Here is a 23,261-nt window from a genome sequence, read left to right on the forward strand (position 1 = left end):
CTTTTGCTGATGGAGACCCAGCTGGAGCCTTTCCTGAACATACATCCTTGGTGTTGCTAGGGATTGGTGACATACAGTAGTTCCTTGGTACCCTCTTTGGTACTCTTGCTGGTCTTTCTCCCTTGTGAAGTGTCTTCACTTGCCCACGTAGAAGAAGGTATTGGGTTTGCCTCACTCTCCTTCTGTCCCACAGGCTGGATGCAAAGGAGGAAGAATGGTAAAGGCAGCATCTTTCCAGGATCCATGGGCTCTTTGAGAGATGATCAGAGGGAGGCCAGATGATCTGCACAACACGCACACCACTGTTTCTCGTCTGCAAAGGCAGCATCGGAGTGTTCTCCCCAGCCCCGCGCCACCCAGCTTGCCCGATCGTTTCCGGATGTTTCGCAGCTGTGAGTGGGAGGTCCTGGAGCGATCCCTTAACATCCTCCAGGCCAGTGACTTCTACTGGGGCCCCTTGTCCGTGGGGGAGGCCCATGCCAAGCTCCAGAGGGAGCCTGTAGGCACCTACTTGGTGCGGGATAGCTCGCAGGGGAACTGCTTGTTCAGCCTGAGTGTGCGGATGCCAACGGGGCCCGTCAGCCTCCGAATCTCTTTCCAGGAGGGCTATTTCCGCCTGAAGAACTGGTTTTCAGACTGTGTGGTCCAGCTGCTGGAGCTGGTGGTGGCAGGGACCCGGAACAACCCCTTACACTTTGATGAGATGGGGGGAACCCCCCTGGTCTTCTCTGAGCCCCTGTGCCGGAGCCGCCGGACAGTGCCCACCCTGCGAGAACTGTGCTACCGAAGCCTCCCCACTGGTGCCGTGACGGGGGAAAGAGCACAGCTGGGGGCCTCCTTGGGGATGTGTCTGAGGGAGGAGGTGGTTTCACCCCTGGATGGAAGGGGAGGGTCAGAGGGGAGCATTGTCCCCAGCCCTTCTCTGTCCTGGGCTGGGAGATGATGCCGTAAATGTGGGAGACAAAGGGAGATGCTTGTTATGTGGCTGTGCTGGTGGGATGTGTGCCATGCCGGTGGCGCTGGACTGGCTGCTGGCAGAGGAAAGGTGAGGGCAGGGGGAAGCAGGGCTTGAACCTGCTGGCTGTGACTGATGTGTCCTCATAAATGCACAGTGTGTGACTTTTCCCAGAGATGCCTGGGGTAAAGCCAAACCTGGAAATTTCCACCACCACCAAGTCCTACTCTTGGCTCCGTTTATAACTTAAAAGCTTCAGAAGATGACTTGCCTGTCCTACCAGGTCAGCACTGTGTTTTCTTCTACCCCAAAGTACTTGAGCTCATTTCTGCTTCAGACCTACCCTTGTGAAGTGGTGCAGCTGAGTCCAGTCCCACAGCAGTGCAGCTTGGACATCAGTGGGCAGGACCCCTGGGCTGACTGGATCCCCACGAAGCTGAGGCAGAGCGAGAGCACGTTTCACTCCTTGCAGCACAAATGGGATGCCAGTTACTTCAGAGGCCAGCGTTTGCACCGGGGTGAAACCATTGCAGCCATGTACGATACAGGCAGCTTCACTGGCTTTTGCGTTTGCTTTATTTAATTGGATTTTTGTGAGTGCAGATGGGTTATGCTATTCTAAGGGCATGGCATTCCCGCAGAGGTAACCCTCATCTGGAGAGTTGTGTCTACTCTGGGAGGGTGTGAAGAGATGGGATCCAGTGCCCTTTCTTATGCTCATGTGATAGTGAGCTGCTGCCATCTATTGAGCATCAGATGATGTTTTGGTTTTGCCTCCAAAAAGGCAAAGATTTTTTTATATAAAACTTCTAAAATTTTAATAAACATGTTTTTATATTGATTTTTAAAAGTCAGTGAATGCACGGAGATATCTACATTCCCTTGCAGTGCTGAAAACCCAGTTAGTTTAGTGCCAAGGCATGGCAGTCAGGCTGAAACTGAACAATTCAATTTCTTATAAAGACCAAAAGCAGCGCATAAATGAGTGGTCATAGCTGGGAACATTAAACTTAATTAATCTTATAGTGTAATTATTGAAGAATTTTCTAAACAGAGAATACTTCTGAAAATCTCACCCCTGCATTTTTAGAAAGCATTGTTAGTACCTTAAAATTTGCACTGAGTGTTTGAAAGACCTGTGAGTAATTCAAGATCCTAGAACAAGGAACAGCATCAGTGAACTGGAGCTGGCAAGGATGCATACAAATGAGAGGAACAGAGTTGGCTTGAATAACGTCGTGGTTCATTTCAGGGATACAGGCAGGTATGTCTTCTAAGTAAGTGACTGAAAACAGCTACATGAAAGGAGAAATTCAGATACTGTAAAAGTTGAGCCAAACTGTTTTGCATGTTGCCAAGCATCTGTAGCTGGGCAGGCAGCCTGCTGAGCTCATGCTGACTTTCCCCCTCAGACCTGTATGGGAGAAAAAAGCTGAACATGGGGAGAGATTACACTGAATTTGCTCTTTTGTCTTCAGGTATCTTATCTGAGGAACTAAAGCGTGTGGTCAGCACAGAGAGAGAGATACAGGCTGTGATTCATCACAGCAGCCTAACTTAGACACTCTGAATTATTCTCTGGAGGGCTCTGTCTCTCCACTGGTGGCGAGATGCCTGGCCTCCTGTCTCAGGGCATAGGCTTATGAACCAAGGTAGTTAAATAAGTGCTAGGGAAGTGGCAATCTTCTCTGTGCTGCCTGCTCCTCTCAGCCTCAGGGAGGCCAGGGGCAGCTCAGTGGCCCTGCAGCTGCTGTGTCTGTCAGCCCAGTGCAGAAGCGCTGGCTGGTATCGTTCACTACTGCAGGGTTTGCGTGCCCTGTGGCGGCTGGCACGCGGGCATACTGTTGCTTGCTGTCAGCATCTTGGGTGGCTCTGGGCACCTCTGGGACAGTTCCCTGGCTCTTGGTTGAAGCCCCTGCCTCAGCAGAGTCAGCCACAGAACTGCCCTTCCTTTCTGCCTGCCGTGGAGGAGTGGGATTGGATCTGCTGCCCAAGACATCATGCCCATCCCCTCCATCCTTTTCTTTCTTGGGGGTGTCTTTGCTGAGGTGCCATGGCTGCTTTCCTGCCTTCCATTCGGAAAGCAGGGAGGAGGGAAGGAGCAGGCTAATTTCTTCCATGTTTAAAACCGAGCACAGGAATGCTGCTGTTTTCTGGCCATGGTTATACCTCACTGAGGGAAGAGCCTTCTAACTGGATTGCTCTGACCTGGCTGTGAACTGTTCTCATTTGGCCGCAAATGAGCATCTTGGGTAGTATGGCTGGGGGCTGCAGAAGAGCCCTATTTGCTGCCTGGATTGCACTTTAGGAAAATCGCACCACGGGAGAAGGAAATAGTTTGGATTTTAATAAAGTCTACTTTATTTTGTGGGGTTTTTTTTGGTTTTTTTTTTTTTTTTTAATTGCACAGCAAGCGCTTGTCTCAGTCTTACAAGTAAGTCAATTGCATGCAGGGCTGCAGCGAATTGATTTGAGATCTGTGGATGAAAAGCAGTGAATTACTGCCAAGCATTGTTATATTGTGGAAGTTTAAGGCACATTATGTATGAGTATCCTCATTATTCCCAAGGAGAGGTCACTTTGCAGATCAGGATTGGTGCAAGAAAGGAAATCAGTTTGGGAAGAACAGAAAAGTGAAAAGTGCATTGGCTGAGGCAAACGTTAAGAGTCCTTCATTTTCTGCTTGTATGTTGGAAGAGAAACCTTTTTCTTTCAGCTCTTGAGAAAAAAGGATGTGCAAAGCAAAACTGTAAGAATTTACTTCCATGAGGTGACTGCAAACACTAGCCTGCTGCTTTCATTAATGAGTGGGTGATGTTCCGTTTAATCAGCCTGCCTCTGAACTGGTCCCCCTGTCACGTAGGAGCATCTCCTGGTAGTCTGTGTCCAAATGTTTCTTTTGGTGGCTCCTAAAGGGACTTATAAAGAAATTGCAAACTTCCTCATAACCTCTTGAGCACCGTTTGGGGAATAGAAGAAAATTGTTTGCATTTTTATAAGTTATGTTATACATTTCTCCAGCTGACTCATTTCAGTTTGCTGAGGAAACTTACACAGCCTCACAGATGGTTTTTTTCAACCCTTCTTAACAGCAGAAGTTGAAAAGTTTAGTCCTTGTGAGAGGGGCTTCCTCTATCGTGCTGCAAAGGGCCTGGATTTCAGTCCCAACATGCCACAGGCATCCAGCAGGAAACTGCTCTTCGTCTGGTCCCAACTAGCTGTCTGTTAGCTGTGCTCTGGGGCCCCAGGGGTTAATTTCCCAAAATCCTTCGCTGAAACTTGCTAATAACTTCCATATGTACCCATGTGTGTGCTCAAGAGGGGCCCCACAGCCAGCAGCTCTTGTAATAATAGTTGATTACCTCTGACATAGGGGTCTGTATGTCATTAGGAATTCAGGATTCACCAAAAAACACAAATTTGTGCAAAAGCACTTAAAAAGTTTATAAGCATTTGGATATCCTCAGTGTTTGGAAATGAGATTTCTTAGGTAGTCAAGCTTCAAAGTAAAGCCTGTGTACACACAGCTGGGTCTCAGTTTTGACCCTTACCCTGATGTTCCTCCGAAAATGTGTGTTTGTATCATTAAAGTGTGCCAAACCCCTTAATTTACAACATACCTTGGTTAGGCAAATGTGATGCCTTTGTCTGATTGAGGTCATTTTGCAATGATTCTCTAGATGTTTGGCATCTGTACAGTTATACCAGCTGCATGCACTGGAGCTTTCTGCTTGTCCTGCGCCAGTCCCTGGTGCAAAGGCTGCATTACTGAGGGCAGGCTTCAGAGAGAAAGCAGGTGTCAAGGGAGAGGCAGATGTGGCAGAGCTGCTCTGCAACTCCTGATGCCTCCCTGCAGAGCTGCCTAGGTCTCAGCACGCTCCTGCTGCCTTCTGATCTCAGCTGGAGCTGGCAGAGCTGGGGTTTTGATTCAGGCAAAGCAGAGTACTTCCAAACGCTTCCCGTGCAAGGGCTGGCTCTATAGACTAGGACTCTTCATCCAGAAAAGAGACGGCTGAGGTCTGTGACAGAGCTCTGTGAAGCCTAAATGCCATGGAGTAGGTGACCACATGTGTGTGTTTTCCTAAAAACCTAAGGAGGCATTTGATGAAATACTCAAGTGCAAGACCCAAAAGGAGACATTCCTTCATGCGAAATGTAGCTTAAGCTGTGGAAGCCCCAGCTACAGGACACAGGCAAGGCTAACCTCTCTGTGGGTACAAAAAGGGATTAAATGGAGATTGAGGCAGCACCTCTGGGGGAGGAAGAGCTGAGTTGGGAAATAGGGGAGAGGTGGGATCCAGGTGCAGCTTTGAGTTCTGTGCCTTGTTGGGCAGACCTGAGCTATGGCAGGAGTGTGGGAACAAGCCATCCTAAGCTCAGCCTGAGGCTCAGCAGCACAGGATGCTGCCCAGGCCAGCTGAGCCAGCGGCTTGGCAAGGGACAACTGTGCTGAGCTCTGGTTGCACGTGGGACTCCTAGAACCTGTGCTGGAGCCCCTTGAGAGAGAGGGGGTCTGCACCTGGCAGACCTGTACACCCACCCATGCAGCGTGCAGTTGCGTGCCCTGGCAGTTTGATGGCAGCCCCAAAGGGAGCAGCCCTCGGGCGCTTCTTCCCAGCTTTCACGAGCAGAAAAATTGGGACACCCATCTGATGCCTGGAGGCAAGCATCAGCACAGGCTGAGGATAAAAACATTGTCATCATCCAGAGTGAGTGAAAGAGCCTGACTTGTCAGCTGAGGACACTGGGGGAGGCCAGCATCAGCCCGAGGTGACGGCTGGTTGGGGCAAAGCTGGGGGTCCCAGCCTGACTAACCGCATGTCAGGAAGGAGCTGCAGAGCTTTGAAAAGCATAGCACTGGCAGCCTCCTAGATCTGTGTTTGATTCATCCAACCCAGAGCAAATGACAGGCGTACACTTTAAAAGATTTTTGGCTCCTGGACTACCTGCTTTCCCAAGATGCCACCCTTGCCGTCAGAGCTCTCGACCTTTGAGCTGGTCCCAATGGCACTGAAATCAATGACCAGATTATTGTTCCCCTCTGAAGATTTTGGATTAGACCTCCCCATTTTGTCAGGCTGATGTGAGCAAATGTGGGTTTTCCACACTAAACGTAATCAAAACAAACCCTGCTCCCACTGGCTTGTGCAACAAATCATGCTGGGGGAATTGCTGGCATTCGGCATGATTAGCCCGAGCGCAGATGCCTTCCAGCTTGTAAACAATAGCCTAAAGGATTGGAGAGGATCACAAACAAAGCACTTACAGACAAGACAGCATTTTCAAAAGGGACTTGAAAGCTTATGTCCATTGGGGGTTTGTCTTTTAAAAATAAAGCAGAAGTAAACAAATTGACAGAGGCGGCTCTGAAGAACCTAAGAGAATGAAAGTGAGGAGACTGGATATAATACTCCAACAATTAAGTTGGGGAAAACTTAAGACGTGGCTAATGGGTCCTTTTAAACTCCTCAACAAAATGTCTCACCTGTCCCCGTGGATGAGGCTAGGTGGGATGTGTAAGGGATGCAGGAGAAAACCCTGCTCCAATTCACAGGGGAAAAAATATCCCTTAAAAATGTGAGAGAGGAACAAAAGAAGCAGGCAACTTATGCTTGTTTTATGGTGATTCAGTCTGAAAGGAACATTCCCTGCCTGCACTGCAAGCTAGTGACAAATTGCTGTGAATTTCTAAGTGAAAACTGTTCAAGTCTGTTCAGCTGCTCAGTAAACCAGAGTTTTTGCATTGTGCTTTTACTAATTTTTTTTAAAAAGTCTCATTTTTTTATATAATATTTTATAAGCACGAGCTGAATTTTTTTCAGTGACGTCTCATTTCTCCTGGCCCTGGCAGAGTGAAGTAGCAAGTGCCCAGCTTTGCACTCGAGCTCCTGCAAGGGGACAACAAAGTTCTTGACGTTGATGGAGCTGGTTGCTCATTTAGACACCACGGTGAATGGGAGCTGCGGCGAGAGCTTGCCAGCGTCATTGTAACTGAGATGGTGTTGCGAGGAATGCCAAGTCTGGAAAGATGTGAGCATCCGTCACGCTTTCCCTGGTTCTGTGTGTGCTGGGAGCACATTCCTGCCGTAGATCCCTTTGGTTAAAAGCTTCGAGTAGCAGCTATTCTAATCACAGAGCATGTACATTAGCACCAGGTATGTGCCAGGTCCTTGCCGCTAGATTTTCAAGTGCAACTAGAGTTGTTTTGAGATACGTGGAATCTCAAGCCTAAATTAATACAGGTGCAAATCCAAATGTTCTAGGTAGTATCCAACCTCCATGTTGTAAGTACTTCAGTACTGCTGTTGTACACTCTGCATTAGTGTGTTGGGACGGACTGATGGTTCCGTTTGTCCTTGGACTTCTGTGAAGAGCTCTCCAAGGCATCAGGATGGCAGGAGGGGGTGGTGGAGAGCAGGAGCTGAAGATCTTTTCCTTCTCTTACAGAGTGTGCAGGGAATCAGCCAGATATGAAGGCAACTCTAATGTACATGCTGAAATACCTAAAATAAGCCATGCAAACAAATCAGTCGTATGTTATCCAGATGGGACTGTTCAAATCCAATAATAGCAGTAAAGTGCTCCCGAACTCTGCGGAGAGAGAGATTATAGAAGGATCAGGTATAATTATAGTGCCTTATTATTACCATTCTCATCATTCTTTCTAACAAAGCTTTTCAATAGGATGAAAAAACTTCTTGCAGAAGAACGTAATGTGTTTGCTGGCATTTTTTCATTCTTCCCTCCAAGGCTATTGAAGTCAGTCCCTGTAAATGGTATTAATAAATATCGTAATGATCTTGGGCTATTATCTCTCAGACAAAACCTTCTTTAGCATCTCTTTATGGCCTTGACTACAGCAAGACATTCTCCTGAAACACCTCACTATTGCTACCACTAGTGAGAGCACCAGCAAAAATATCCCACTGTTGCTCTGATCCTTGCCTTAATACAAGCTCTTCCAAGTAGGGTTAAGCTGCAAGTGGCTTGTCTATGTACTGCTCCATGTATTCCACCTGGAATATAGGTGGAATCATTCAGCAAATGTTCTTTACTTTGGAGAAAGTCACAGAGCTGGAGGTACATCTCTGCAAGCAGTTCTCCTCTACCCAATTCCCATCTCGTCTGAACACCGTCAGTGCTTGTGAGAAAAGCCCAGGGTTATCAGAATCAGACTGCAGGCAAATTGGGTGTGGAAAACACACATCTTTGTCTGCAGGCTGGTCTTGTGGGCTGGCACCATTCAGAGAAGGAAAAAGGCGTCCTGGTATTTTTTCAGCAGTATACCTATCCAAGTCCTGGAAGTATTGCCATTCAGGGAGCCTGTCAGTGCAAGAGAGCCATGCTCCCCATGGAGCACAGTCCCACAGCAGCTCTGAAATCCAGGGCGGACTTCCCAGTGAGGGGATTTCTCACAGGAGGGAATTCCCCGGCAGCACCTCCACTTCCGCATCTCCCTCAGCCTAGGATCAACTTAGTATGGGGAAAAACTGTCAGTGAGCACGCAGATAGTTAAACGCACTACTGACACATCTTGTTCTTAATCTGCAGCACGCCCTTCATTGATGGCCTCGTGGCCCTGATTCGGCAAATTCCTCACACCTCTCTCAGCTTGGGGAGATCCCTGTGCCTGTATCAAATGTTGCAGTGCAGGAGAACCTTCACATCTCCATCCTACTCACCTGCAAGTCCGAGGCAAACCAGGAGGAGAGGCAATGCATTTTGAACAGACGCAGCAGGCTTTGGAGGGGGATGGGTTAGGTTTGTTTCTTAGGCTGTGAGGAAGGGGCAGTTTGCTGAAACCTCTCCCCCCTGAGCAAGCACCTTGGCAGAGCCTTGCTCTCAGCTCAATGAAAGTAGGGCAGACTCTAACCACATTTCAAGCTGTCTGTGTTTTTGGATTCTGGGTAACTGTGATCTGTATCTGTTCCCAGAAAAGATTTAAAGAACTTATAAACCACAGCTGGGCAGAGATAATAAAGGAAAGAATGGTGGGGTGGGGAAGGATCTCCCCAGACTGGGGAGAGTGGTCTGCAGAAGCCATGGGCCCAGCTATGATAAAGGGTCTCAGCGTGGCTACTTGGGCTGTAGGGGGACATAGAGGGGCTGCCTTAGGGAAACCTCAGCAATATTAGTAGCTAGGTGTAAAGTGTGAGTACATGTATATACATGTGTATGTATCTCTCTCTAAAGAGCAAGTGGAGATATAGTTAGCCACAGAAGAAGGGGTCTAGACCCTGCTATGGTATCCATCTAGTCTCACCTCCATGCACTTGTTCCTGCTGAGGTTATGTCTCCTTGCAGACAGGATACGCTTCCTCTTGCACTCCAGGGTTTTTTGCATTTCTCATCCTTGTTGGACCCACATCTATCATCCAGTGATTTTCCAGGCAGAAGAGACCCTTTTCACTGGAGGGGTTGGAGTGGATTCAGGCTCAGTGCCTAACCTCCAGGCCCATAGAGAGGTTCACAAAACCTCTCTCAGTTCTCCCCATTGCCTATGGCAGCTTTGGCTGCTCCCAGTGTGCTCAGTGGTGCTCTGTAAGGGTTTGAAAAACAAAACCCAGTGGTCATCCTGTTGTATTAGGCCAAAACTACAGATCCTTGTCCTGTAGTTCTGTCAGCCAGAACTGTAGACGGTAGGTGGGAAATTGAGGGGTGGCGAGGGAAGACAGAATGAAACACATTTCTATATTGGCAAAAATCCTAGCGGAGGTGCGGTTCTTCCAGCAAATGCTTTTGCCAGGATTCTTTATTTAGTTTGCATAGGCAGAATAGGGCCTGGTGACAAAAAGATGTTTTTCCACCCTAGGAGGTTGTGCTGTAGCAGCTGTATCAACCTGCATATTCTCCACAGTCCACAATAAAAGCAAAGGAAAGTTGAGGAATTAATAGAAAGAAAAAACCAACACATTAATTTGCCAGCGAGGTACTTAGCTACTTAATACCTTCCCAACTTTCCTCTCAGGAGCTGGCAGAGGCCTGGTCTGCATGAGGAAAGGTGTGCCAATCTGAAGTGGGGTGTGACTGCATGCGTCTGCTGCAGGGGTCCATGCTGGTTCCCAGCGTCACTGTAGCTGTGCTGCAGGTTCTGCTTCCCAACATCCTGAGCTGGAAAGCTGCTGCAGGCCAAAGAAAAGGTCTCTGCTAAAAAAAAAAAAAAAAAAAGATGACATTAAAAGGAAATAAAAGCCAGAAAAAAGCAAGAGGAGGAGCAGAGGAGTGAATGAGGTGGTTTGGGTGCAGGGGAGTGTTGAACTCTTGACTTCCTGACAAGCTCAGAGGGAAGGAGCTTGGATTTGGAGGCAGCCATGGGGCAGGCCTGGATACCTGGTGGCAGTCAGAATCTGTTGCCTGCCAGGGTGAGAGGAGCTGGGTCTGGCACAGCTGGCTGGCTCAAAGCAGGGTTTGCTGAGGCCCAGGCAGTTTTCCTGCACAGACGAGACCAGAAGGGCCATCTGGCGAGGCCATTGCTGGCAGGGACTGGTTCTGCAGATCTCTTGCAACTGCTGCCATCTTGTCCAACATGATCTTCCCTGTGTCTGCACAGGACCCAGCCCCTGCCAAACCTGCCTGCCTCCCACCCTTTACCCCCAACAGAGGAGATGCACAGCCCTTTAATCAGGTCAATTTCAGGGCATGATGTGCACACGTCAAGGCACGCAGCTGGCGAGGAAGGAGTTGGGGCTTCTGTTTTAGGAGAGCACTGCTGGCAGCATGCCCTGCTCCTGCCTAGCATCCGACCCCCTGCACTTTTGCTGCTAACGTGAGAAAGTTTGGGCTGGCCTGGTCATGGCACCATGGGGGCTGGTGACACATTCTGCGCCCGTGAGAGGCTGCGTGCCCGTGACTCTTGTGCTTGTGTTCCATGGGGACTAGCAAGGTGGGCTGCTGGGGCTGCTCACAGCAGCCGCACACCCTTGGGGCACAGCAGCTAGTCTGTGGTTGTTTGTGGGGGCACTGATTTGAGCCTGCCCCTGCTGAGAGTGAGCTGCACACCATTACCAGCACCTTGACTAGTGCAGATCCCTGGTCAGTGGCATGAAATAGGTGTCTGCGCTTTGCTGGTGATGGGAAGCACCCAGGCGTGGTGCCAGGAGGCATCTGCCCTGAGAAGTGTCATTCATAATAAAACTGTGCTCCTCACTACCACTGGCAGGAGTTTCCAGAGCGCTCTCGGTGTAGGAGGGATGGCTTTTAAGTGACTGGGACAGACGGTGCCAGGGCTGGAGGCAACGCTGCCAGCAGCTCCCTGTGGTTTGTCCCCCGGCTGGGGGCTGCTGCCCCCCAAAAGTACCCAGCAGAAGTGACTCGGCTGCCTCTGCCACAGGGGGCTGTGAGGGGAGCCTGCAGTGCAGGGGCAAGAGGTATGGTGTGGGGTGACAGGTCCGGGCTGCTGCGGGGACAGTGACCTCTGGCAGCAGCGAGGGGCGGAGGAGGGCAGGAGACAGCGGGGATGGGTTACACCCACGGCAGTGAGGTTCATTTTCCTTTTCCGCACCCCGTCTTCAGCCGCTCACGCCTGACGGGCGAACTGCAACCGCAGTATCTGCAGCTTGCTGAGTAAAAGTTGTTCCTCAAGCTGTTGATTACGGTTAATTAGCATTAAATTTGCCTTAAATGGATCCTAGTTGTGCTCGTTTGCTCCGGGGTGGCGGCTGCCGGGTACGAAACGCGGTGGCTGCCCCGGTGCCCCGGGACCGTGGTGGGTGGGTGGGTGCGGGAGGGAAGAAGGGGGGGACCGGGGCGGCGGCGCCATCTTGTGGGCGAGGGCGCGGGGCGGGAGCGGCCGCCGCTCCTCAGGCCCTGCCCTCCCCCGCGGCACGGCCGGTCCGGGCATCGGTGTCCCCCGGCTCTGGGAGTCCCCCGGCCTCAGCGGCTCATCTGGCCCGCCGGTGCGGGTGGGCTGCCCTGGGGAAGCTTTAACCCACTGACTCAGGCAGACCTAACATGGTCCTCTCTGCCCTGGTCCTGTGTGAGCCCCAGGCCCGGTCAGGTGGATGTTCTTCTAGAAAGTGTCAGCCTGAGAAGACAACGGTGTCCCTCCAGGTGAATTCCTGCTCGCCCCAGCTTGTCACCCAGGGAGCCCATGAAGGAGAACCGTAGGGATCACCACGAGGCTGAGGCATGGCCCCAAGAGTGTGTCAGGCCTGTGGTAATTTAGCTCCTGGGAATCTTTCCAGCAGGTGAACAGAGAAAAAGCAGAAGTGGGTGATTTCTGAGGCAGACTCGTTTTGCTGATGAAAGGGAATTAGAGAAGTGCCTCCTCCCTTCCCCACGGTAGTGTCAACACCTTTATTCTTCTGTTTTCCCATCAAGCCCCTGATTGTTCTCTTCCCAAAAGCAGTCCGATGGGTAGAAACGTAGCGAGGGCATTGGCAGCTTTTCCGTCGGCATCATCCAGCCCTGCTGAGAGGCACTCAGCACACAACAGTGGTAAAAATGCTGGCAGAGGTACAGCCCCGCTCGCGCTGGCTCTGCTATCGCTCCTGCCGCCAGACAGAGGGAAACTGTACGCCTTGGAGTCTGGGGTTCGAGGAGTCAAAGAGATTGCGAATCCTCAGAGGTGTGCATGTTGCCGTTGGCTGGCTTTCCAGCAATGGGGGATTGAGCTGGTCTCTGACAAGGCAGCAAATCCGGAGCTGCCGTGCTGGGGAATGAAATGCTCTGTGCAATCAGGCTCGTTGAGTTGCTGCAGCACTTCCCTGCGCCAAGCGGTGTTTCTCTTTTGGATGGTTGTGGTGTTAAACGCTTCAGCAATAAAGAGGCTTTGTTGTGGTCTCTGCAGCATTGCTTTTGCCTTGGCTAGCAGCAGCCTTTTTGTTTGAATTAATACTTTCCCTGGAGTTGGCTGTGGGGGCATGTGTGGGCACGTGTGTGTGTGTGTGTGTGTGTGTGTGTGTGTGTGTGTGCGCGCGCCTTTACTTGTGGGTGTACATTGGACACAGCTGTGAGCAGGCACTTCTGGTAGGTGCAGCGCTTGCCCAAACGTGTTGTTGTTTTTGTGCGCCAGAACAATGTGCGTTTCCTCATGTTTGGGAACTCTGGCCACTGTTGCAGGCTTTTAACAGTCCTTGAGTGAAATTTATAGACACTTTTCCACCTACAAGCAGAAACTGTGGCTTTGAACCTAGCCCAATCCTGTATTTAGTCTCAAGAAGTGTCAGCATTTACTGCATCAAAGCCATACGGATCCTGGCCAGTCAGTGCTGCAGCGGGGTTATAGCTGGCCAGGCAGTTCCCTCCTCATCCTGCTGCAGGGACCGGTTCACATGCAGCAGTGTAGTGTATAATGCATGAGTGAAGGTCATACAATGACCTATTGCTACAGAGCTTTGTAATTTATTTCCTTTGGCACAGGTATCCTGGTTAGTTCCACCTAAGTTTCAGGGTGATCAGTTCAGCCCCACTACAGGCTGGTAATAGAAACACACAACTCCCCGGCTTTTCCTCATCTTCCTCCCATTTGTGTCTCCAGGGTTAAAACTCAGTCCAGAATCCCCAGACCAAATTGAATTAGAATTTAACATTCAAAGATTCAGGCTCCCTTTAGGCTCCAAGGAATAGAATGTCATCCTGTCTCGCAGTTAATAGCTGCTGGGTAGTCGTTTCAAAGCCATTTCTTTTCAGTGAGCTCTACCATAGCAAATCCCAGCAGTGAATGTATTTCTGGCCTGGCTGTGCCTTTAATCCCACAGCTGAGTCTTATGTGTGATCTCTTTTGAAATGCTAGATTTTTTTTTTTTTTTTTTTTTTAATTCCAGACAGCAATATTTCTAGGACTTGGCATTTCGAGTGGCAACAGGGTTGTTTATAGGAAGAGAAGGGAAAGGACAGAAGGACGATGTTGACCTGGCAGCCCTACAAACCTACCACACTTAATCCACTTATCACTCTGAATTCCTGAAGCAGATAAATGCCGATAACAGTTAAAACACATCACTGACAGGAGCAGCATGTTCTGTCCTCTAGAAATACATCAATGCTGGAAATTGCAAAGCTGTGTGCTACCATGGGGATGAGTGTGATATAAGAGCCGAAGAAGCCCTCACTGTTCATCAGAGTTCTTCCACAGGAGGGTAGTGAGCCTTTGCTTCCTTCTCCCGCCCTGCTCCAACTACCTTGAGATGCTGTTCAGGCTGAGAAATGCTGCGGAGAGCTGTTGTGACCCCAGAGCCCCCCAGAGCCACAGCTGCCTAATCTGTGCCTCCATATCTGAAATATCAAGTGGGCCCCAAGTGTCTTGTTACCACTCTTGATTGTCCTTGCTGCTCAGCCTTAAGACCTGTGAGGAGTGATTTCCAGCTGAGACCAGCCCCGTCCAGCTCGCATCAGTATGTCTTGGGGAGAGGAGCTGGTTTTGGCTAATCTGAGCTAAACCTTCCCTGGAGGGGTGCAGCTGCTGCACCAGCCTTGCAGAGCCACACAAAGCCACTTGCTCCTCTCCCCATCTGTCAGGGCTCTTAGCAAGGTATTGGGGCCACCCCTGGGATCGGGGGCCACAGCGGCCACAGCTGCACGCCTCCCCCTGTTACAAGACCCCTTCCTCCTGAGGACCTGTCCCGGGCTGAACAGGAAGAAAAATGCTGTAAACCGAAGGTTGTTTGGAGCAAACCTCACTCCTGCAAACTCCAGAGGGACAAAACAAGTGATAGTGCTTTTGATGATGTGCAGTTTATAGGCTCATCTGCTGCCTTAGGTCTTTTCCCCCATGGCCACCCCCCACCAGTCTCCACAGCACAGCACCCCGTGGGAGCAGGCACCCTTGAAGTTGCAGCAACGTGCTTTCTTGAGGACAGTGCAAATGTCTCGCAAGAAGTGCGAAAGGAGGAAGCTTGCCTAGAGAGAAGTGAAGATCTCTCAGACATCGGGGGTTTTATGAGTCAGATGCTGCTCAGCTGTTGCATTGCAGATGTCTTAGCTAAAAACAAGCTTTTGTTGAAATCAAAGACTCTTCGTGAGTATAGGCGGCAGGAGCCTCCCACAAAAAGAGAGTTTTCTTCTTCAAAGGGCTCTCCTTAGATTTGCCTACAATAGATTACTTAAAGCTTGCCTGCATTGCGAAGCTGATTCAGAGCCAGCATGGTGTGGATCTGAAGCATCCCAGTTGTTAGGGATGAATTTGCTATCTGGTTGTTCTCACTTTGTGAATATGAGTGCCTTCCTCCGAAGGGACGTGGTGGAGGAGTTGGCTGTGGAGGGATGTTTTGTGGAGTCAGGAGTACAGTGGAGCTGTTTCTGTGTACTGACTGCTGATGTGGGTACTGGTTTTCTGCACTGAAGACGAAACGGGTGGTCCCACACTTGAGTGTTCACGTCAGGGTGGAGGGTGACAAAGTTTGCTTTAAATGTGGGTGATATTTTACGGTAATCAGGAGACAAAGCTCTGTGTGCCAAAGTGCTTATGGTCTAATGTTTGGACACCCCCTGGCAGGTGTAACACCATTCATGGTAGTACAGAAATACTAACTCCAATGTGGGGAGGAGTCTGACCGAAAAGCAGAAGAGCTTGCATCTGCCAGGAACTGCTTGCCAAAAGCAGTGTGTGTACATCCTGCCTGTCCCTTCACAAACAAGAGGGGATCAACCAGCTGCTCAGGCATGGAAATACCTGACAAATCCCCATATCTTTTCCCTTTTGGATCTTCGTGTCTGATTGCTTTCTTACAGCCTCTGACACCCATCATGGCCTCTAATCTAAAAGTCATCTTCCTCTTTCTTTGGTTGCTTCAGTGTGGAGGTAAACAAATTTTTTTTTTTTAATTCCTTTTGTTTACTCTCATATTTTTTCATATTAGAGCATTTCCAGCTGCTATCTTTTGCTAATTTCCAGAGATCCCCTCTAGGAATTTGCACGCTGCTGCTATTTCTGTCTTTTAAGCATTTCAAAGCTGAGAGAGCAAATCCTCAAGAAAGGGGAAACATGGGAGAAGGGTTAGATAACCTAAATAAAATGGTTTGGCTTTTTCCTTGGCATGTTCTTCTCAAGCTCATGGCTCCTGGGATACTGCAAGAAGATGGATCTCTCCTCTGCTTTGTTACAGCAGTCCTTAGCCATGTCTTGTACAGAAACTAAATTCACGTGTGTCCTGCTGGGTAGAGATGAGGAGAAGGACGATGAATGATTTTGAAAAATATGGCCCAGAAGAAACCACTGGGGTTATCACTCCCATAGTGTCTGCAGGATTTTCTGTTACCACCTTTCCATAATACTGTTCCTAGTGTACACAGGACTGTGCATTCACAAAGAACGAGCATGTCCCTGAAGACTGTACTGTATCTTGATTGCTTTTATGGCCAAGAACCTTTTTCTAGTGATGTAAGCTAAGCTCTTCCTTACTCTCAGGCTGTTGTCCCTGGCTATGTGATCTGTAGAGAATTTTCCTTAATGGATGTTACTTCCCAGCAGTCCTTTCTGGGCAGTGGCCATGCCCTCCATTGTTGCCCACCACCACTTCCTCAGTGCTCAGTATTCAGCAGCACTAAGTCTGAGTTGCCTTTTCCAATGCCAGCTCCCGCTGTGCAGGGGTGATGCTGCTGTTGTGAGGTAGTGTTAGTGCATGATGACAGGAAAGCAAGCCTGGCTGTGCTCTGGGACAGCTCTAATACCTTGTTATGAGCCTGTTCACAGATGCAGAACTCCAGGGAATCCCATCAAAAGCATGAATGAAAAGCCTGCCCATCCCCTACTTTCTCTCTCTACCTTTTTTTCCCTCTTCTGTTTTCATGTCTCTGAAAGAATCCTTCATTTTGTAAGACTTGTGTGTAAGTTTCCAGTTCCCTTTCTTAAACAGCCTCCTCTTAAATTGCTTTATATATGGTGTTATGTCAGCTGCCAAACAAGTAGATCTAGAGACTGCCTGATGTTAAACCCAGATTTGGCTGAGAAGCCAAAGAAATCCTGTACCCCAGGCTCCTTACTAGCCTGTGGCTCACTCTTAGGTTCTTTTTACTTTTTATTAAACAAAACAGGGAGTGAACTGTGGTGTGATTCCACATCTGTGCTTATTCATCCTCTCTTGTAACTCCTGACATCACTGTCTACTGAATTGCAGTGATAGATCACTTTAAACTGCCCTATATATTTTAGGAGGAAGCATGAAGGGCATGAAGGGCATGATCTTCCATCTCTCTGCTTAAGATACTGTCACGTATAGATACTTAAGATCTGCAGTCCTCTGCAGATAGTTCCCATATCTGGCATCAAGGTTTGTGCTTTGCTGCCCTTTCACAGCAGCAAAAGTTTGGAGTGATTAAGCCGTGGCTCATGGCCCCGGTGCTGGCCCCTGTACAGAATATGCAATTTCCTTCCCCACTTGTTTTTCAGAAATACACAGTGCCACTGATAGCAGCTGCTTACGTACAACACCTTCATGGCCACAGAGTCATCACGTGGCCACACATAGATGCCCAGGCAAAAGCTCGTAACTCAAGAGTTCCAGGAGATGTCTAGCTAGCATTTGTCATGGAAAATCGCTTTCTATTCACCCACTGTAAATACAGTCTCACACCACTGCAAAATCAGTTCACTTCCTGCTTCATTTCCTGTCTCTGTGTGTGCTGGCGTTGTATGGAGGAGCTCACAAGAGAAAAGGGGAAGCCTGTGAATGCAGCAGGCTATCACAAATCAGACAGCAATTACCTAAGAGATGTGGCAGATCACACAGGGCACGTGCTCTGAATCACTCAGTTTCTGACAAGGGCCAACACTGCGTGCTCTGGGTGTGCTTCCTGGCATATGGTTTCTTTCCGTGTGATCCTGACTTTGGGACAGCCGTCCTCTCCTGACTGAAAGCGATGTTACGTAACTGCTAACACTTACTACCCTTACAGGGGAAGGTGTTGACGTACAGCAGAAACCTCCAATCCAGGTTGCACTGCTCAAGGAAGAAATATCCATCCCCTGTAAAGTCATCTTCCCTTACATGCCGAAATACACCAAATTTTCAATCTTCTATTACTGGATTAATTCACTGGGCCAGAAGACATCCATCTATAATAGGTCAGAAAGCATACAGATTCCTCCTGGTGCAGAGAATGAGACTGCTACCCTGTCTTATGACCACAGGATTGTGCTGCTTGAAAAGACCTCTTCTACTGGCACATACTACTGCGAGGTCAAATGGAATGACGTGCAGAAAGTGGGAAAGGGAGTGTTTGTCCTTGCTAGAGGTAAGTGAACAACCAGAAGGAAGGGCAGGAGGTTAAAAATCAGCTGGATCTGGCTGTGAAAATACGGTCTTTGCTCTTTGTCTACCCAAACATGCTATGAAATCAGGTGGGAATAATGCTTCATGCCCAGTACTTACTGCCATCCGGGTTGAATGCGCCTTGCACAGGTGACCTGTGCTACTGTTCCTGAGGGGGAATGGGAAGATGCAGTAATTTTTAATTGCCCTGCCACAGCCTCCTGGGAGTCAGGATCTATCCAGGGAGCCTGGGCACTGGGTCAGATGGTGCTTTTAAGTGTCAATGTTCAGGAGACAGTGTGGTTTGGCCTTCAACACTATGGCAGAGGCAGCTGATAAGGTCAGTCCTTAGGGTGCTTGCTGTAATAAGATGTACACATTTGGTGCTCACTATTAGGGGCTCATGAACAGGTTAGGGACTGACCAACATTCCTCTCCCTTTTCCATGTGATACAAGACTTTGGTTGGTCTGTTAATGGACAGACCAGAAAGCAAGGGAAAGCTTGATGCAACATAAGAGGAATGTTAAAGTGATAAGGATGGACATGCTGCTGACTGGCTGGATTGGCATTACTGAATGCTGGATATGAAGAACTTGTTAGTGTAAATGCAAGAGCTGCAATGAAATAGTTTTACTACGCTGGTCAGAGGATGCCTACAATACCCACCCTACTAGTTTGTGTGGCCTGTGTGCTTTCCACCATTTGTCTTTCTGCTCCTATCACAAGACCTTTCCCAGCCTCTACCTGCCACATTTCTTGGCTCTTATGGTTATATCACCTCTGTCTAATGCATTCTGTGAAGTGGAGTGGCTTATATCCTGCCTCTTCTGTGTGATTCTGCAGCTTCACTCTGCTTCCTATTCAGTCAGAGTGGGTTTGGAAGGTTGTGTGTGCATCTCTGCCACCACACTCTGCAGTCTTGTATTTTAGGTCTCTCAAGGCTTTTTCCAGGTTTAAAAATACAGCAGGATTGTAACTTCCACTTACACTGTGAACCTTTTTCCTTCTTTCTTACAGGTACAGGGTACATAGATACCTCTTATGTGTGGGAAATCCTTGTTACCCTTACTGTTCTTCTTGCTGCATTGAGCATCACCGCAACAGCTCTGCTTCTCTGGAAAAGAAAGGCAAGTTATAACCAAATAAAACCCAGTACCTGACATGACCCATTCTAGGAATTAATTTCATTTGCTTCTAACTTGTCTGCATTGGAAATCCCTGTCCTGAGATTTTCCATGCTGGGTGTCTGCCTTGGTTTATTTTCCTAAGTTCAGTGTTTCTGAGAAAAAAATATTACAGGAAAGACAAAAAGTGTCAATAATTAAAGAGTCAAATTCTGATAATTGTTTTGACTCCAGCATGCTCTGCTTTAGAACAAGGGTTTGGCACAAGGCAGCCCATCACACTAGCAGTGTGCTGGCCCTGAGAACATTCAAGGAGATGTAGCTTTGTGATGGAATTTTGGAAAATTGCAGTTTGTGCATACTCAGTTGTGGCTCTCATCAATTTAGCAGTTCAGTTGTCTAAAACCCCTGTGAGGGGGCCTTACCTGCCAGTCAGACAGGTAACCTGTGCAACCAAGCAAATCTGTTGCAACCCTGATGGCAGGAGGAGGGCAAGACTTTCCCCATTTCTAATCCTCTTTCAAGATGGAGGTTACTCTGGTTCAGGAATTCTGCAGCTGCATTCCTGAGCTTGTGCACCACAGAAGGAAAAAATCTGCAGTGTGGAGGGGCTGGGGACCAAAGCTTTGGGCATGAGTTTGGCAGAGAAACATTAAGAGACAGAGAGAGAGGAAGATCAGGTCAAGGATCCCAAGGAAGCATGTGTGGAAATTTAACTGGGGAAAAAAAGAGAGGGACAAGGGCCTGAGGAGCAACAAGCTTTAGGTGACTCTGCTTTGAGCACAGGAAGTTTAGACTAGACAATCTCCAGAGGCACCTTTCAACAGCAGTGATTCTGTGAAGCTGGAAGAATGAGCCTGAGCGGGGAAACTGGGATTGGAATCTGGAGCAAGGAAGCACTGGTTCTTGGAGGTTGGTGTTAAGCCTGGACTGACAGGGCCCCTTGGATGAGCAGATCAGGCTGGGATAAGCTGGGTAAGGAAGTGGAAGCTGGGATGAGTAACTGAGGGCAAAGGGGAAACCCGGAGTGGGGAAGAAAGGATTTAGAGAGAAGAGAAGAAAAACCAAAAGCAAGGCAAAAGATCTGGATGAGACAGGGGCCCTGAGGAAAAACCTCTGGAGTCATGATACTGGAAGCCCTGTTGTTTGGGAAAAACTTGCAGTTCCTAGTACTGCCACCCTCAGGTGTTCAAATTGCATCCTCTGCGTTCTTCCAGAGATCTCAAGGCTGGCTTAAAAATACCTGATGTCTTTTAAAGTGGAGCTTGGGGATTGCTGTTTTCTAGGTAGAGTATGCCCCATATTTACTTCTTCAAGCTGCTCTCTGCCACCACAACAGCAGGCTCTTTGCATGCATTTTTATGTGCAGGCTGTGCTGCTTGTACAGTCCTTCGACTCCAAGGAGCATCAGGCTTCAGCACACACAGTCAGAGATCATGAGGTTGAAAGCAGAATGGCAGCGGTTGGCAGACCTGCTAATCTCATGAGACTTGCCTTGCCGGCAGCCTGATACAGGGGAAGGAATGTAAGAGGCAGAGTGAGTCGGCTGGAGACAGGCTCCCATCTCTGTTTGCCTAGACAGCGTCTCCGTGGGGATGAGGAGGGGAGGGCAGTGTCACGACTTGCCAATTGGCATCTCTAGGTTTTGAGGTGGGCCTGCAAGTCTTAGACTTATGGGCTGTCCTTGGGGCCCGAAGAGATCGTGCAGTCATTATATTTGCCCTCCTGCAGAACACAGCCCATATTTCTCACCACAGCTTGCTCAGACCTGCTGGTTTAAAAATGTTTATCTTTAAGAAAAGCTATTTAGCATCCTCCTTAGTTACTAATGGACTGGAAAGCAGTTCATAGTTTTCATGTGATGTGAATATAATCATCCCACTTCTTTCTGAATTAGAACAAAGCAAAGCCTTCTGCCTTTTCTGCCTCCTCCCTTGCTTGCTGAGCTGCTCTGTGTGTGAATGGAACGCGTTCAAGGAGAACTCATCTGATGCAAGAAAACATTTCAGAGGAAGGCACCTTCTTCCTTCAACCCCATGCTGGACTTGCACATTAGTGTAGCACTGACTATATGTCATCACTAACGCTTATCTGGTGCTGTTCTCTAGACCCTGCGTATTAGCAGAAGCTTCCCGGCCAAGTCCTGACAAAAGTAATTGCATTTTGCCTCTCTGAAATCCCCCTATGCACTATGAATATAGCCCTACTTTTTCCTTGTCCTACAGCATTGTTCTGTGCTGTAAAATACTTACACCCTTCACCCAGTAAACTTTCAGTGCTGAAAGTGCTTTATATGTACACACAGAGCCCAGTTCTGCTTTCTTACACTGCTCCAGTGTGAGTCATGGGACTCCTACATGTTACCCTGTGGTGAGGAAAGTGACCAGCATGTGTTGTGCAGACACTGCCAGCACACTTTGCTGTGAAAGCATTCAGGAGATGTGCAAGCAGCTGGCTTTGATATGACATTGGTGTTCTTTTCAGCTTTAGGGAGATCCTGTTTTCTCCAAATGTGTCATTTGGTGTCTTGTCCTGAGCAGGTGTTGTGCCCTAGAAGGAACCAGCTAAATATCCTGAGACAGAAGGTGGAAACTCAGCTCCCTTCAGCCAGCCCACCACCACCACCTCCTGTCTATGATGTGAGTACCAGAATCACCCTTCATCCCTTCTGTTTGCATCGTGGTACAACTCTTCCTTTCCCTGCCACAGTACAAACAATGCCAGGATCATGATGTGAAACATGAGCAATACCTGCCTACCAGCCTGGTACTGATGACCTTGCCCAGCTCAGCTCCTCTCAAGACTGTGCATGTTGTGTGTCTCCATCCTGGTCCCAGTCATGGCCTCCCCCGTGCCCAAGCCTTGCCCCATGCCCTGTGGACAGCACCCTTTCCTCTTCAGCAAGGCCCCAGAGGGTTCCTGGTGGAAGAGGTGGAAGGATCTCCACAAGTCAGGAAGAAAGAGGGCATCTCAGCCCCGCTTTGTACTGTAGAGTGTCTCAAGGACACGCCCTTCCCAGCTGGAGAATGATGGCTCAGGAAAGGGGCAGAGAGACATGCTCCCCTAAACCACCCCAGCTGTTTGGAGTTCCTGCTGTGGTACCTGCACTGGTGACAGTGTCACAGACCACTGCAGTCCTGAGCAGGCTGACTAGCTAGCAGGGGAAATAGGGCAGGAAGAAAATAAAGGTAGTCTCCTTTTTGAAGCATTTTCCTTTTCATTGCATAGGATCTCCTTTTCCATTTCCCAGTCTGGGGAATGCCAACTGTTCCCACTCCTCAAGCCCAGTAGCTGGAGTGTCATAGGTAATAGAATTGAAGTGGCTCCCCTGAAATGCCAGGCCTAGACCTCAACTATCTCAAATAACCATGACTCCTAATCCCATTTACAACCCATCCAGCACCATTTAAAATGGATTCCTTTTTCTCCTTTTACTCCTGTGGGAGTAAAAACCCTCCACTAAGAAGGGAAGGGTTTGGTTTTTTTCCTTGTGATCTGTGGGACCAACAAGGAGAAATAAAATGAAAGTGAGTAGAGAAGGATGTTACCTGAATATTAGGAAACCTTTCTGTCTGTGAGGTCTATAAGGACTGGAAAAGTCTCTCCAAGGAAAACCTGTAAGCTCTTCTGCATTAATCATTTAAACTAAACAAAGTGAAGCTCTGGAGGATGTACTACAGAGAGGAGCAAAGCTCTGCCAAGGAAGCAGGAGACCTGATCGGGGGCAGATACAAACAAGAGGGTAGGCCTGTCCCTTCTCATTTTCACTTTGCTGGGGGCGGGGAGGAAGGGGCACCATTTTGTGGTCTTTTAATTTTTGGAGTAGTTGTTTAAAAGACAGCACTATGTATTGTATGCAATACGTTTATTCTGGGCAAAAAGCAATGCTTTGGGTAAAGGAGGTTGTAGGTCATAAACCTTTTCATTTGTATCAAGTAATTTCTTTTTAATTTGGGCTTATAAAAATCCGAATGGGTAGTTTCCTGCTGAA

General features: G+C 48.7%; 1 protein-coding gene across 3 annotated transcripts in view; it reads left to right on the forward strand.

The window, feature by feature from the left end:
- NFAM1 (NFAT activating protein with ITAM motif 1) overlaps nt 1–23,261 on the forward strand; it is a 45,705-nt gene that overhangs the window by 13,479 nt on the left and 8,965 nt on the right. For 2 of the 3 annotated variants that reach the window (XR_007630084.1, XM_050325317.1), the window contains exons 1-4: nt 12,921–15,695; nt 17,789–18,127; nt 19,164–19,273; nt 21,811–21,909. Coding sequence is in view for 1 of the 3 variants with exons in the window: in XM_050325317.1 (XP_050181274.1) it covers nt 15,557–15,695; nt 17,789–18,127; nt 19,164–19,273; nt 21,811–21,909 (687 nt within the window). In the remaining 2 variants the exon portion in view is untranslated. Of the gene's footprint in view, nt 1–193; nt 1,239–3,671; nt 3,726–12,920; nt 15,696–17,788; nt 18,128–19,163; nt 19,274–21,810; nt 21,910–23,261 lie in introns of those variants that run through there. The other variant, XR_007630085.1, reaches the window with a different exon arrangement.

This window comes from Myiozetetes cayanensis, unplaced genomic scaffold, assembly GCF_022539395.1.
Source record: "Myiozetetes cayanensis isolate MyiCay16 unplaced genomic scaffold, myiCay2020 scf3, whole genome shotgun sequence".
NCBI lineage: Eukaryota > Metazoa > Chordata > Aves > Passeriformes > Tyrannidae > Myiozetetes > Myiozetetes cayanensis.